This window comes from Notechis scutatus, chromosome 2 (genome assembly GCF_049901735.1).
Source record: "Notechis scutatus isolate UNSWTSFEM ecotype Mainland chromosome 2, rNotScu1.2, whole genome shotgun sequence".
Taxonomy (NCBI): Eukaryota; Metazoa; Chordata; class Lepidosauria; order Squamata; family Elapidae; genus Notechis; species Notechis scutatus.
Genome location: NC_142010.1, coordinates 228,872,241 through 228,887,226, shown reverse-complemented (window position 1 = coordinate 228,887,226; position 14,986 = coordinate 228,872,241). Strand labels below are relative to the sequence as shown.

Genomic DNA, 14,986 nt, shown 5'->3' with positions numbered 1-14,986 from the left:
CATGATTAAGAGCTATTATTAAGAATTTCAGAAACTATGTTTTACACTTTTCCCCTTAACTTACTTCTATTTTAGCATGACATTATTTCTTAAAAGAATGGCATATTATTTGCATGGCATTTGACCCTTAACAACAGGATTATGAAACCCACTGATTCTGTCATTTTAGTATATTAATTTCGTACATTTCTACTTTTGGTGATAATGATGGAAGAGCAGGCTTCTTAACTATTGAAAGTAAATCTTACTGTATTTCATAATGTATTTAGTTGTACTAATGGTAATAATTAATGAATGCTATTATTTAACTCCATTTTATAATGGGAAACAATATTAAACAAGAAATTTTACAAAAAGGAATTTGGATATTCATAGAGGAAACTCATTTTGCAGGAAAGTGCAAACACAGCATGAAGTTGGGGATTAATTCATTTCGATTTTTACACTTCTTCCTTGGAATTACTCTGCTTTTTTATAACAGCTTTTGCACTGGCTGCTATAACTAATAGATTTCAAAAGTTTATAAGCTATTTTTAGCATGACTAAAAAAAATTCAGCGAGCACATGATTCTTGAAATACCCTGAAAATCTTAAGATCTCAGATTCTATTTAAAAACTGGTCAAACCAAATTTAACATGCATAAGAAAGAAAAAGTATTAAAATATTGAATGGAAGATGTTAAATTATGGATGATAAAAATTGTAGATGTTTACAAATAGTCTGAAAGATTTTCATGCCTTGTGATGTTATGCACTTGTGCTTTGATAGACTACAGCAGAAACAGCAAAATGCTCAATTAGTATTTTATCATGAAAAAAAAACATATAAATGCACTGCAATTCATAATCCTTTTGTTACAGAAAGCACTATCTCCTTTTTTAGATTGCAAGTAGGAGCCAAAAACGAAAGGAACAAATTCTAAATCTTTGTCTACCAATATCAATGTAATAATATTATAGATGCATTCAACCAAATTATGTTTCAGAAAAGAAAATTAAGCCATCCTATATTTCCCGCAGAACTAATCCTAATTTTAAAACAATCATGTCCTATGTATATTTTCTTATGCAAATGAAAGTTACTGAAAACACAATGTTAATTTGATCCCTTCCATACTCATTATTTTTAACTCAAGCAAGTCCCCAATACAAGTATATGAAAATCCTCATCTATTAAATAAAAAACTATGCAACTAAACTATGCAACTAAAGAAAGTTATGTATTTAAAGAAAGTTCTCACAAAATCCCACTGAAATCAGAAGAAAAAAAAGTAGCTATGACTAACCTAAATTCTCCAATTTCATCAGGAATTGGGTTCTACACTATTCTAAAATTGTTAATATTTTTGAAAGAGATACATAGTATATATAAGTTTAATATGCACTCTTACATCTTACAACAATGATAGGTGGGATCCAGATTTGCCTCTGTTAAAAGACAGTTCCTTGACTCCAGCAGAAATTCTCTACTGGAGAAACAAAGATTTCTACTGAGCCTGTTGAAAGCTCCAGCTCTGGTTTACATACTATTCTGTATTTCCTTCTAGAAAATATATTCAGATGCATAGAGTTTCTAATAAAAACATATAATTTAATCATATAATTTAACTTCTTCCAACTCTTGATTTAATCCATTCACTATTATAATAATTATGAATCAACATTTAATTTTATTTTCTAAGAAATAGCAAAACTAATAGGACATAAAAAGTTGCCTGCTCATGAAACTTAAATGGATTATTCAGAGTAAGTCTAAGCATTTTCAAAAACCAATTCAACAACAGAATTTATCTCTATCAATTGTGCCAAAAAGTATTGTGCAAGCATTTCAACAAAGAATAAGACGAGAGAGATCATTTCCAATGAAATGATAGAAAAATAATTAATATAATTAAATATAATGGCCTTTAACTCTCCAGAACATTTTGCATAATTGAGCTAATGTTAACCTCTTTTAAATTTAACTGATTTAAAATGCAGTGACTTACATCTGTCCTGAAATCGGCAAGACTTAGCTGTGGTCACTGATATTTATTAAACACAGCATTCTGATTTTTTGATAATATTTTAGTCAAACATTTCTTGACTAAATCCTACAGTATCCGTATTTTGAATATATAGTTTTTTCAACAAAAGCAGAAAATACCTATTCTTAAAATATACCATCTGAAAATATTGCCAAGTCTGCCTAAAAGATCTGATATATGAATAAACTTTATTTCCTTAAAAAATAAGTAGACTTTTAAATTTCCTCCACTTTTAAATTTATTTTGACATAATTTTAAAGAAAATGGTTAAAAGGATTATGGAAAAAATTACCAAGGTCTATATTCTTAAAGCTGCTAGCCTCTATTTTATTTTTAAATTAAATTCAAAACAATAAACAATTAAAAGAGGCTTTGCCTCTGACAAAACTATTGCTTTTTGATTTTTTCCCAGAACAATAAGTAATCTAGAAGGAAGACTTTGAATGAATCTATCAAGTATGATCACTGTTGCCTTTATTTGAAACTTGATTTTCTGCCATGAAGAGGTCAAGTTATGCTTGTAATTGCAGTGTTTTCAATTTTTTTTCACAAGACTCACTTGAAAATCAGAACTATAATTTATTCATACATTGCATCATATTTATAAGAAGCATGCAACCGATCAGCAAGAGGGATACAGGCAAAAACCTGCTTGCTAATTATGGATACCGTGGTTGCATTGGAATCTAAGGACAGCAGAGGGATCTCAAAGGAATAATATAAGATGAAGTCTTCTTAATGATCTAGCTATGAAAACAGGAGTAATAATACTTAGAAATCCTGTCTGTGGCTCGAATAGAAACAATTACCCATAAGCCTCTTCATCTGCATAATCAATTAAAATGAGTTAAATGGAACATGTTCCCATTTTCAAAACCTAATCTAAGGCCAAGATGTAGCATGCATCCATAACCTATTTGAAGATTCATGGAGTCACATCTGTTCTGGTTGGCACATTTTAAACTTTTTTTTTGGATGCCTGGATATATGTGTTGACTTTTAATGTTTGTTTCTTTGTTTTTATACATTCATAGAAAACAATTTCAGCTTTAATTTTAAACAACAATGATTTAATTTTTCCAGAAGCAATTTCTGTATAGGGTTACTGTATTGACATTTTATCTCGAGAACTCTCATATTTTATAAAAGTAATTTTTAAATAAGAATAACAATTTGAGCAAGTCCTCAAAATGCCATCATGTTACGTTTTACATTACAAAACATATATTAAACAATATAACTACCCAATATGAGCCATTTCAAAAATCAGTTCATTTAAAAAATGGTAAGAGATATGAATTATTTTGATCACTGGATTAATCCAAATTAAGATACTAAGCAGTTTTATGGATGATAAAATGAAATGTGTTTTACTTTAATAAAAAATATTGAATTAGATATCAATTATTTCATGAGAAAAGGAATTCCCAGAATAATTGTTTTTACAAATATGTATGTATGTTAATAGTTCAATAGAAAACTCTATACATGAAACACATATTAGGATCCATTATTATGTCCCATTGATGCAATGCAGGTGTGACAATTACAGCCTTTATAAGATCTGATGATACTGGATTTTCAAATTTCAACTCACCTGCCTGTTACGTTCATCCATTATCCTCGTGATCTGAATCTTTTTTCTCCCCATAGTCCCCGTTTTTCTTCTTTCGTTCGTTCCTACACTTCTGTATTTTCTTTTTCTCTTTCCTTCCTCTTTCCTGTTTCCTCAAACCAAGACTCCTTCTTCAGCACTTACACAATTCAATTCACAGACCCCTGCATCCGTTCCTGCCAAGTATACAAAAGAAGTGAATAGTTAAGTTCCTCAGACAAAATCTCAATAGAACTTGATTAGTTGTGGTATTTTATCAAGTGGCCTGAATGCATTTAGCATGTAGAACTGCTAAATAAGCAATTACATTAGAAATGAAGTCAAGAATGGTTCGGCATTATTATTATTAATTACTGACAGATGGGTTGTCAAGGTTTTTCTTAAATACCTTTGGCACTCTAGTTCTACAGTCAATTATTTAGAACATTCATGCATACAAGACGAGATTGAAAGTGTAAATGTTGGAGAATCCTTTTAAGGCATCACTATAACAATTAAAGTAAATGCTCTCCTACATTTCATTGATGCATACTTTTCTGTTCTGTAATTCATCGTCAGAAATATGAAAAATTACCTGAATCAGAGAGTTAATGAAGCCTTCCATACCTATGCAAGCTAAGTAATCAAGCTAATTCACTTTTGAATGAAAACAGAAGATATAATAATGCTTCTTATTATGCAAATAGGCTGGACCATTATTTTATTAATGTTTTATTTGATATATGGGAAATGTCAACTGATTCTTAAATCTTTTAAAATTATCTTGCATTTTAAAAGATTTCAAAAGAAAAAAATATTCATCCTTCTATCATAGTTTAGTACATATATATTCCCTAAATATATTTGTATATATCTCCATCTACAGGAAATACAATATATAGAACAGTTGTTTGATACTGTATATTCCGTGTACCAAATCCTACACACTACAAATGAACAAACAAAAACCACATTGTAAAAAGTCATAATTGCACCAAAAATCCACAAACACATGGCAGCACTTTTATTCCTCCACAAAAATGCTAGAAGCGACAATATTAATCCAACCCACTGCAAAACATAAACTAAAAATAAAAGATATATTTGTGAATTTAAAACCAATGCAGTTTCACTATAGATAAAAATATAATGCAAATTACATAAAAGCTAAAGACAGAAATCTCTCAGTTGCTTTTTGTAATCCTAAAAGTTGGCTGCAAATGTCATGAAAAGATTTTAACATAAATTGGAGAAACCAGCTTTTCCATATTCATATATATCACAGTAAAATCCTATTCCTATTAGTCAGATTTTTTTTACGTGAGTGAGCATGTAGCATTGAAGCCTTAATATTTTATACACAATTCTGGTATAACAAAATTATTTATTAATTAAAAGCATATAAATGTGCAGACTAAGCCTTTTCTGGTTAATTCGACACTGGTTTTTCTCACAAGAAACCTGAACAATTATGTAAAAATAAAAAGCAATGATTTATCAATGTACTGTTTTCATGCAATAAAGCTGATTCTTATTTTGATATCCCCTTTTCTCCTCTTTTTCTCAGTGGAAAGATATTGGACTTTTAAAACAGAAATTGAAGGGAACATGTGTTACTTTCACAGAAATTCCACATTCTATACACTCTGAAGATGCAATTTTAAATATACATTTCAGAGAATAAATCCCTTGGAATTCATTGGGCTTACTTATAGGTATAAATGTGTACTGTTGTACTGCAAATCAGCATTATATTTAAAATGTTTTCATAATATAATTGCTGGCACTATTACTTTGTAGCATTAAAAACTGAAGAATTGATGTTTTCTTAACTATCCAAATCAGCCTATGTGTCAGTGAAACAGTTTCATTTGTACAGTTCTACAATTTTAACTGATGCAGCTTGATCTATTCATAATAATCCAGAAATAGAGTAGAATTCAAACAAGCTCTCTAAAACTGTATTGCATATCATATAAATTTGCACATGTCATAGTCCCTTAGAGTTATTGGCAGTTACAGTAGCATGTTTATTTGTTTTTGACTGGACTTTTTCTTGGGAGCACCCCCTTAGCCTTTCTCTCCCTCCAGAACTCCCATCCATACCAAATAGTGATTCTTACCTCTGTTTTTTAAAAAGCCAGGTAATTTTCATGTACAAGATGAACCCAAAGAAGTTTAACAGGCTTTCTCCACCACATAGACAACCCATAGAGTAATCCAGAGCAAATGCATATGGGACAATTTCCTTTCCTTTCATTCACTCACGTGGAGCCAGAGGCACTATTGGCTTACAGCCCTATGTCTGCCTAAGCTCTTATTCTGTTGAGGGTGGAAGGTCAGAGTGGGCAGATTAAAGAAGTGGTGACAGTTAGCCAGGATGAGAGTTGCTTTACACATCCAGAGTCTGAAGCCTGCATGAGAAAAACCATGGGCTGGGGACTGGGTGGAGGAGGGAGGAATAGGGGGAGAACGGGAAATCACTGAATGCTGACACTCTTGTCTGCAAGAACTTGTGAGCAGAGCTGGGTAAAACAGCAGCATGGTTAGCCCCTCCCACACAACTATCAGTTCCACATTTCATATCTAGCTTTCAGAAAGAAAAAGAAAAATAGAAACAGTCCGGTGTCAGGAACGTTAAGTATTCAGCAACTATATAAAATATTCTAAAAATAGTATCACAAATACCTCTTGGAACCAGCAAACATAAACCTACTAGGGAGACTGACAGACCACCAAATTTGTATCACTTTAATGTAAAAGATGAATTCGAACCATTGTGCATGTTTGCAGCAACAATTTGTTGACAAGTTGGTAGTGGTGCTGGTGGTGGTGGTGGGTGGAAGAGAATAACCTTTGCAATTTAAAAAGGAAACATTGATCCCATTTATTATGTTGCTGCTTCTCAGATCCAGGAATGTGGAGGATCAAGAAGCTGAACAGTATGCTCACTGTTTCTATCTGTTCATACATATGTGCACATACGCAAGCACTTAGAAACATACACATGGTTCGGAGATACAACAGTTCTATCAGTTATAAACAACAGAGATTATGAAGAGCTTTTTGCTCAAAAGTGACTGTAGGATTTTAGGGTTTTTTTTAGCTGAATTATACCCCCATCCGAAAGATAGCAGAAAAATATCTCTATAAATATGCATGCATGAACTAAAAATAGAAATTACCATTTATATATATATATATAGGAAAGATTCAAACCCATACAGCTAAATTATATGGTAAAGAAACTTGATAAATATATTGTGGGGGTAAATTTAAAAGCATAGTCAATTTATGAGCTATCTACCCTCTAATATTGCCAAATATCTAAAAGTATGTTGACTACCTGCTTCTGAAACTTCTACAAGATCAACTTTCAGTAATTAACTATTTAAAGTCGCCTTTGAAAACCTACCATGCATTTCTCAAAAACAAAAAGGTTACAACAGCACAAGCTCTAGGCTGCCCTAAAGAATGTTCACCACACAAAACTAGCCATGAATTAAATTATTCCAGAAACCCGATCCAAATAGGTCAACATTAAAGAAATCTTTTAAAACGATGACAAAATTATATGTAAACAAATGCATTAAAAATGTTGATGCTACAGTCTTCAAAATTACTGCCTTCAGCATTTTCCCCCTTTTGGAAACCCAAACACTTACAACAAAAATCAGATTGTTTGCTAAAATGAGGAACTTCATTTTGGCGGGCTTCTGTTCGCTTTACAATTTGGCAAAAGCAGAGACAGCTGAGGGAAGAAGAATCTGAGTTCCAGTGGACAAATCCACACCCTGCAGTCTCTTCCTTGCCTGCTCTCTTACACATTCTGTCCATCTCCCACTCAGTATCACAGCAGCTTCTTGACAGAATGGCAGGAAACACGCACTGAGTGGTCAGGGAAGGAGATGATGTCAGCAACCACGAACAATAAAAGGTGTAAAGGTGCTTCCTTCCTTAAACTGTTCCAGAAGTGCAAAATGGGAACCAAAACTCTTCACTTCCTTCTCTGAACAGACATTTTTGAATCTGTTCTGCTGCAATACTTCAGACAGGGGATCCTTTGAATAAATCACCCAAGGAGCAAGAAGGAAAATCAAAATGGAGGAGTGTAAATGTTTAATTTATAAATAAGGAAGCAACTAGGAAAGAAAAGTCAATGTGTTTGGTGGGTGATGGAAGTTTTTTTTAAAATATCAATGTATATTAAATTAGATATAGTCACTGCTGTTTCCCACCCCATGCCCTGTTTTGATTTAACTGCACATATCAACAGCTGCCTCTAACTTTGCATGGGAAGAGATTTAATTAAAAATGTTTTGTTTTAAAAGATAAAAAGAGTCTTTTTTTCTTCTGTTTTCTTTTAGACATGCAAGCAACAACAACCACAACAAATACATGTGCATTGATGCCGGAAGATAATGTTTCATGCATATTAAAAGAGGAATTGCAATATGATGTAACAAACACGGGCAAGTTTAGCTAACATTCTTCAGGGGAAGCTTTACAGTACTGAGATTTTGCTTTGTGTGGCTATGAATTGCAGCAGGAATCGTCCATTTCAACATGCAAAACTCTGGCTGTAAAACAGATTGCAATAAGGATGCTGACCAAGGTTAATATAAGGATTTACATTGTAACACGCATCTACATTTCCCGTAAGAAGGAATTGGATAGCCCAAACCCAATTAAATAGGACATAATCTTTACTAAGTCTATAAATCAGCGCCTTGTAAGATAAATCAGGCTGAGAGAGGCACAGAGTTGCCAAAGTCGAAAGTTTCCCTGCTGATTTAGTCTTAAATGGAAACGACCCTAGTTCCATTCTCTAAACATGGCACATAAGAGTAAGTGCTTTATGAACAAGTCTGGTGTGCTTCTGTTGGACAAAACACTGAGCCAATGAATGCACAGGCCAATGCATATAGCCATCACCGAATTAACTTTCCCTGGCATACTTCACATAAAGCTTAAACCTAAATGCGGCTTTTTAAAAATACCTCTTCATACACTTTGGTTATAATATTCAGACAGAAAAGTGGAGGAACATGTAGTTGAAAAGACTGGAATTTACATCCTGTCACAATCTTAGAGATTTTGTTTTAATCAAATGATGTATTGAGTAGTGTATGCCACTGCAGAAAGTGTCTCAAATGCATAAAGTTACTTCAAAATTATGTTGGAAATGTAAACAAGAAGGAACTTTTATCATGCTCAGTAGACATATAAAAAAAGCAGAAAGTTTTCAATTCAAATGATACCAAATATTTTAAAGTTTAATATGCAATTGAAACCAGAGGCTTTCCTTTGGGCAATGATTTATAAACAATTAGGAAACAGTCAGGGAACTTTGTTTTTATATATGGTAACTACAGTGAGATTATTATATGCACAAGGTAGAAAGAGCCAACACTGCCTACAATGGAGAAATGAATGATAAACATGATGGATCTTGCAAAGTGGCCAAATTAACATCTTTATTAGAAAAAAATGTATGGTTTTACTGGATGTATGGTTTTACCTTTCTATACTTCTTGTGTGGCACAGAAAAAGATGAATTTATGACTTATGATTTTGATACTTCAAAAAAGATCTTAGAAAAAATGAAACTCATGATATAATCAGGGTAAGAGGTAAATTTATATTATGATATAAAGAAAATCAGAAGCTAGTTCTTTATATATTTTTTCTTTTTTGTTTCTTTCTTTATATTTTGTTTTCTGCATTTATGACTCTTTTTTCCTCTTTTTCTTATGTCCTCTTTTTTCCTATCTTTTCTTATTCTTTATATTAGTTTGTTAATTTTTAGCTTTTATAAAAAATATTTTTAAAAAAATAAAACCACTTCATTATACAGTTATACACTAGATGTCATTACCGCTGCACGACAACACAGACACAGCATGCTCACTATAAAGAGGGATCTAATTTGAGCAGAGAGTCATTACTAAGAAAGAGAAAGAGGCTCCGGATCTTTATAAGATTCCAACATCTGTCCCAAACATTTCAGTGCAAAACCTGAACACAACCTACATTTACACATTTCCATGATACAGCTAGACAGCCACGTTAAAATATGGGAAAAGGATTTCATTTCAGAATTCATTTCAAGATAACATTTGCTTATAACAGAAAGTTTGCCATGGATATTCTATAAGAGGAATAGCTAGGAACTGCATAATTTGATCAGCAATGAACAGAAGTCTAAAAACATTAAAACAATCTTTCTTACTGTAAATGGATGCCCCTTAGAAGTATTGGATAACAGTTCTTTTAATTTGGTCTCTTAATATCCAAAGCATCGGATGACTAATTAAATGACCATCAAATGTGTTCCTAAAAATTAGAGGTATGTTTAGATTTACTTTTTTTTTTCCATTTTTGAATTAAAGACAACACTTTTCCATTCAATTATAATTACAAAGTCAAATCTTTACAGACGAAACATCAGTTATTTTTATTAAGGCCTTTTTGCTAATCATACCACAGTCTGTCTCTTTTACTCTGCTTTACTCTGTTCTATGCCACTGAGTATCATTATATGATATATTGTCACAATTTACTCTTAATGTATCTCCCCAAATATACTATTAGGATGGAGTTTTGCTCTGAGCTTCTTTTTTTTCTATCAGCTTTTAATGATTTTAATGACACATCATTCAAAAATCATACTAGGTAAAAATGTTATAACCTCATAGTGTTCAGCAGATTAAAAACAAATAAATATAGCATTTTATAGGCAAGTGCCATAATCATGGTAAAGCGACAAACCTGGTAAAATAGGCAGGTTCTATTGCAAATCAGAGCCCAAACTTTTCTATTTCACAACGGGCATGTTTCATAATTTAGTGCCATGCCTCACAAGAAATCAACATTTTAGTAACATGCTCAATTGCACTGATTTATTTACTTTCTAAATATTATACGGAAAAGATTACCCTTTTACCTCATGATTCTAGTTCTTGTTCCATTTTTATTGGAAAAAGAACATATTTTAAAAATTTTCTGGAAAAACATGAGGGTTCAGAGGAACCTCACTATGAGAGGGATAAGGTTCTTAGAAGGCAAAAGCCACAGCACAAAAGAGGCATCTTTAGTTGGAACTCTTTTGCAGATGGGACCAGTTAGCACAGACTCTCACGCTGGACCGAATAGTTCTGGTAGAGATGGTCCCTCAGATAATCTGGCCACCGGTACTATGCTTTAAACTAAAACTTTCTTAGCTCATCATTTGAAAGTTGATATCCATGATCCCTCTGACAGTCCCATGTTTTAAACCTAGGCAGTAAAACCTGTCATTGATACTGCAAATTGAAAATAGCCAAGAGTTGACTCAACTTTACTTTCAAGATTGTCATAAGTTTCTGCAAATTTAAGACCACTACTTAAGTTCATTTGCCATCTAATCCTTTTTTAAAAAACAGAAGATTTTCAGCTAACCTGAGGGTTCATTTCACATAATCCCTTGAAGTCTTTGCAGTAGCTTTCAGAGGCAAAAGCCAGATCTACAAATTATTTAAAAAGCAAGAAATGCCACAGCAGGAAGCAAACAGCCCATGGCTTTAGGATTGACTTCCACAAATTAGCACATAGCCAAGGAATAACCACCCTGGATGAAATATTACAGTCAAGCAAGCTTAGTAGGCCCGTAAGAAACAGACACACTAACTACAATCCTAATTAAGACAAGTAGGGCAAACTGTCATACACATATGGCCAGTAAACCCCATTCTTTTGTTTCCTCGATGATGTTATCTAATTTGGTAATGAAATATTTACAAGAAATAAGCAAACACCAAGATCCCCCAATCTTTGCAATTCTGAACTCAATGCTCATTGAGACAAAGGTTTTTAACAAAGCAAATATTTGGTTATGAAAACTAAACACCAACTTAAAAATGTATGTGATGACAGTATTTATTTGTAAATTAAGTATATTTATAGTTTGTGTAATCATGAAATTCATTTTCCTAAAGAGATCCTTTCTGTTTATACCATTGGCAGCATATGCAGTATCTAGATACCTACCATTTCTTTGCACACCAACTCAACCCCCACACACATGGCTTGAGCATAGCATCAATTATATTTAATTTTAATTCAATGCAAATACAAATTTAAATGAAATATAATTTATTTTGTTCTATACCAATGTTGTTCAATCATTTTTCACTTGTATCTGACCTTGGTTTTTTCCTGTGGGACTCCCAGTCCAGATCTCATTATCGGGAACAGACACGGCACAATAACAGGTACGTTTTCTGGCATCAACAATAGTATTTGAAATATTATACACTTTGTTTTTCATCACACACTATGCTCCTATTAGATATTTTTCATCAGTGGTGCCCATGAAATACTCTAGGTCCCCCAGAGATGCCTGATTGAAACCATTGTTGTAGACAAACTCAAACTTTTGGAAATATGGCTCTCAACACACCCTGAAATAACCCATTTATCGACAGAACCTGTATTCCCCAATGCTGACCCAGGAAATGTTACCCATACTACAGCATTCAGCAACTGAATTTTAGTTCCACTTCAATATTTGGCAGAGATTTGAAAATAATACCAAGTTATTAAAAAGGTACCATGCTGCTGCCCTTATATCTAGTTAATCAGGAACATACTCAGATTAAATATCTGTTCAAGAAATCTCTATAATGAATGAAACTACACTGCATATGAGTTGGTATGCAAAGAAATGGTAGGTATCCAGATACTGCATAAGCTGCCAATGGTATAAACAAAAAGGATCTCTTTCGGAAAATGAATTTCATGATTACACAAAACTATAAATATACTTAATTTCCATATAAATACTGTCATCACTTAAATTTTTTAGTTGGTATTTAGTTTTCATAACCTTTAGTTCTCAAAACCTTTGTCCCAATGGAAGATATCCTTCCATTTTTCACTTCATAGATTACTGTCAATATTTTTCATTTTATTATTGTCAGACTGAGTACACTGGGGGGGGGAAATAACAAAATCAATTGGAAGATACATTAGCTAATCTTTCAGCGGTCTTCAATTACATTACATTTTCCCAGAAATTTTTTCTACCCTATTAGTATACACAGCAATCCCTGACAAAAATCGTTCTTAAAAGCAGTAAAGGGTGATAAAAAGGAAGTAAACTATTCTTGTGCAGGCAACTTGAACCTTTGACACAAAATCAGCAAAGAATACACATTAAAACACCAATAGATTAGCTTTGAAGTTTAAGTACAGGTACAATATTTTAAGTAGAATCTTTTAAGTTACAATGGATTGTTAGATTGATCTTTTTCCTACTTGTCTCTGTCCCAATCTTGTTTAATAGGAAAATAAAGTGTAGTGAAGATGTTGATTCTCAGAAATGTGTAGTAAAGACAGTTGCTTACAAGCAAAAATTAATTAGGTAGAACAATCAAGAACACAAATTCAAATGCTATGTTTTAATATATTGTGGATTATCTATGTTTGATTCTTGCATATAAGCCAAACAAGAACCAGAAAGTTCTCCTGTCTGATGATAAGAATGATGTTGCATTATTATACACTCAGAAAAACATGCTATAGGCCATCATGAATGGGAATATTTATTTACTGGAATCATAGACCATCCATTTCCCAAATGATTCTGGATAGCTTACATCTTAAAAGTAAAATAAAAGAAAAAAAATAGAGATGAACATTTGGGAAAAAAATAACCCAATGCACCAGGAAACAAACAAACAAAAAAAGAGAACAACCTAATAGGCTAATGTCCCCAATCCTTTTTTGTTATGAATGCCTATCTACTCAGAAGTACATATTCTGAGGAAAGTACATATACAATTGCCACATAATATTAATTTTGTGCATAATTCTTTTTTATTACAGGGGATTCACATGAAAACTGCTGCTGATGGATAGCACAGAAATTTATTAATAAAATTAAGTATTATGCAAATACATACATACATTGTATAAAAGCATTTGATACTAGTAATGCAGCTCACAATAGATATCACTTTTAGAGTTCCTTCTTTTGTCTTATAGAGGCTAATCAACCTAATTAAAGCTTTGTTCATTTGGAACCTTAAATGACAATTTGCTTAACTCCATCCCACTGTAATACTTGCATAAAGAGAATTAAATCTGATATTCTGACAGCAATTATTAAATGATCCCAACTGGCCCCAATTAAGATGCACTACTCAATGGTCTTCAAATCCAATAAAATGATGAATCTTCTCATTTGTATATCTTTCTTTACTTCAGTCTATTTCTTTAATACCAATTAAGTTTATCTAGTAAGTGCAGTTGAACACTATTATGAAGATTCATGATAAGAGATATTCCCCTGCAAAACAGCCTTATTCACGTATCAGGTAAGTTTTCTTAAAATCAGTTTCATTAAGTTACAACATACATCATATGAAAGATGCTAAATACTGTGTGAGAAAAGGAGACCAATTAAAAAGTTCTTATTTATGATTTTTAAGATCCCTTCAATACAATGACAATATATAAAACACCATGGAATGTACAAATCCTTAACTATATTAGAACTTTTATCTTTGTTTTTTAAATGTCCTGTTCTTAATTTCTTAATTTTAACTGTTCTTAAACACTTAACTTTGAAAGCATAAAGTCTAGAAGTGTATGGCATCACATGTTAGTACAAGTAGTGCTTACTTAACGGCTACAATTGGATTGACAACCCCATTGGCAACATGGTCCTAAAGTAAAAATGATGTGATCATACCTGACTTATAACACCCATTTTGGCTGTGATTCACCTGATTCACCTGCAGTCATTAAGCCCAACGTCACTAGAGTATGATTTGCTATTTCTTACCAGCTCCCCCATTGATTTTTTTGTTTGTTGGAAACCAGATATAAAGATTGTACATAGCAATTGTGTGACCGTGGGATATTGCAACTGTTATAAATGTGAATTGGTTGCCAAGTGCCTGAGTCATAATCACATGACTGTGAGAATGCTGCAGTGTCTGTATGGTTGAGGACTGGCTGTAAATTTCTTTTTTCAGTGCTCTTATAACTTCAAACATTGATGTAAGCAAGGACTACTTACATGTTTCTTTTGATCACCTGATAAACTTGGTAATTCTGCAAGATTTTCTTTTTGTTGAGTACTACTGAAAGAAAAATGGTGCAAAAATGGTGTAGTTTGACAGTGAAACCCATTATCTTTGGAAGGACTAGATTCCACTTTGCTGAATGAGTGCAAGCAGAAGCTGCATGGCAGTCCATTGAGCATGCTTTAATTTGGATTTATTCTCTGAGTAGAGGATTGGATTTAATGGCCTAAATTACCCCTTTCATTCTGTGATTCTGAGGAATGAGAACTACGTGAGCAACAAATCCTCAGAGG

At 32.7% G+C, this 14,986-nt stretch overlaps 1 protein-coding gene across 13 annotated transcripts in view; it reads right to left on the bottom strand.

Moving 5' to 3' along the window:
• Window positions 1-14,986, bottom strand: part of MEF2C (myocyte enhancer factor 2C) — a 199,734-nt gene that overhangs the window by 109,372 nt on the left and 75,376 nt on the right. For 8 of the 13 annotated variants that reach the window (XM_087958202.1, XM_026672222.2, XM_026672275.2 and 5 more), the window contains one exon: window positions 3,625-3,818. In XM_087958202.1, coding sequence (XP_087814328.1) covers window positions 3,625-3,678 — 54 coding nt within the window. In that variant the 5' untranslated portion in view covers window positions 3,679-3,818. Of the gene's footprint in view, window positions 1-3,624; window positions 3,819-5,744; window positions 6,129-7,286; window positions 7,512-14,986 lie in introns of those variants that run through there. The other 5 variants (XM_026672250.2, XM_087958199.1, XM_087958197.1 and 2 more) reach the window with 5 other exon arrangements.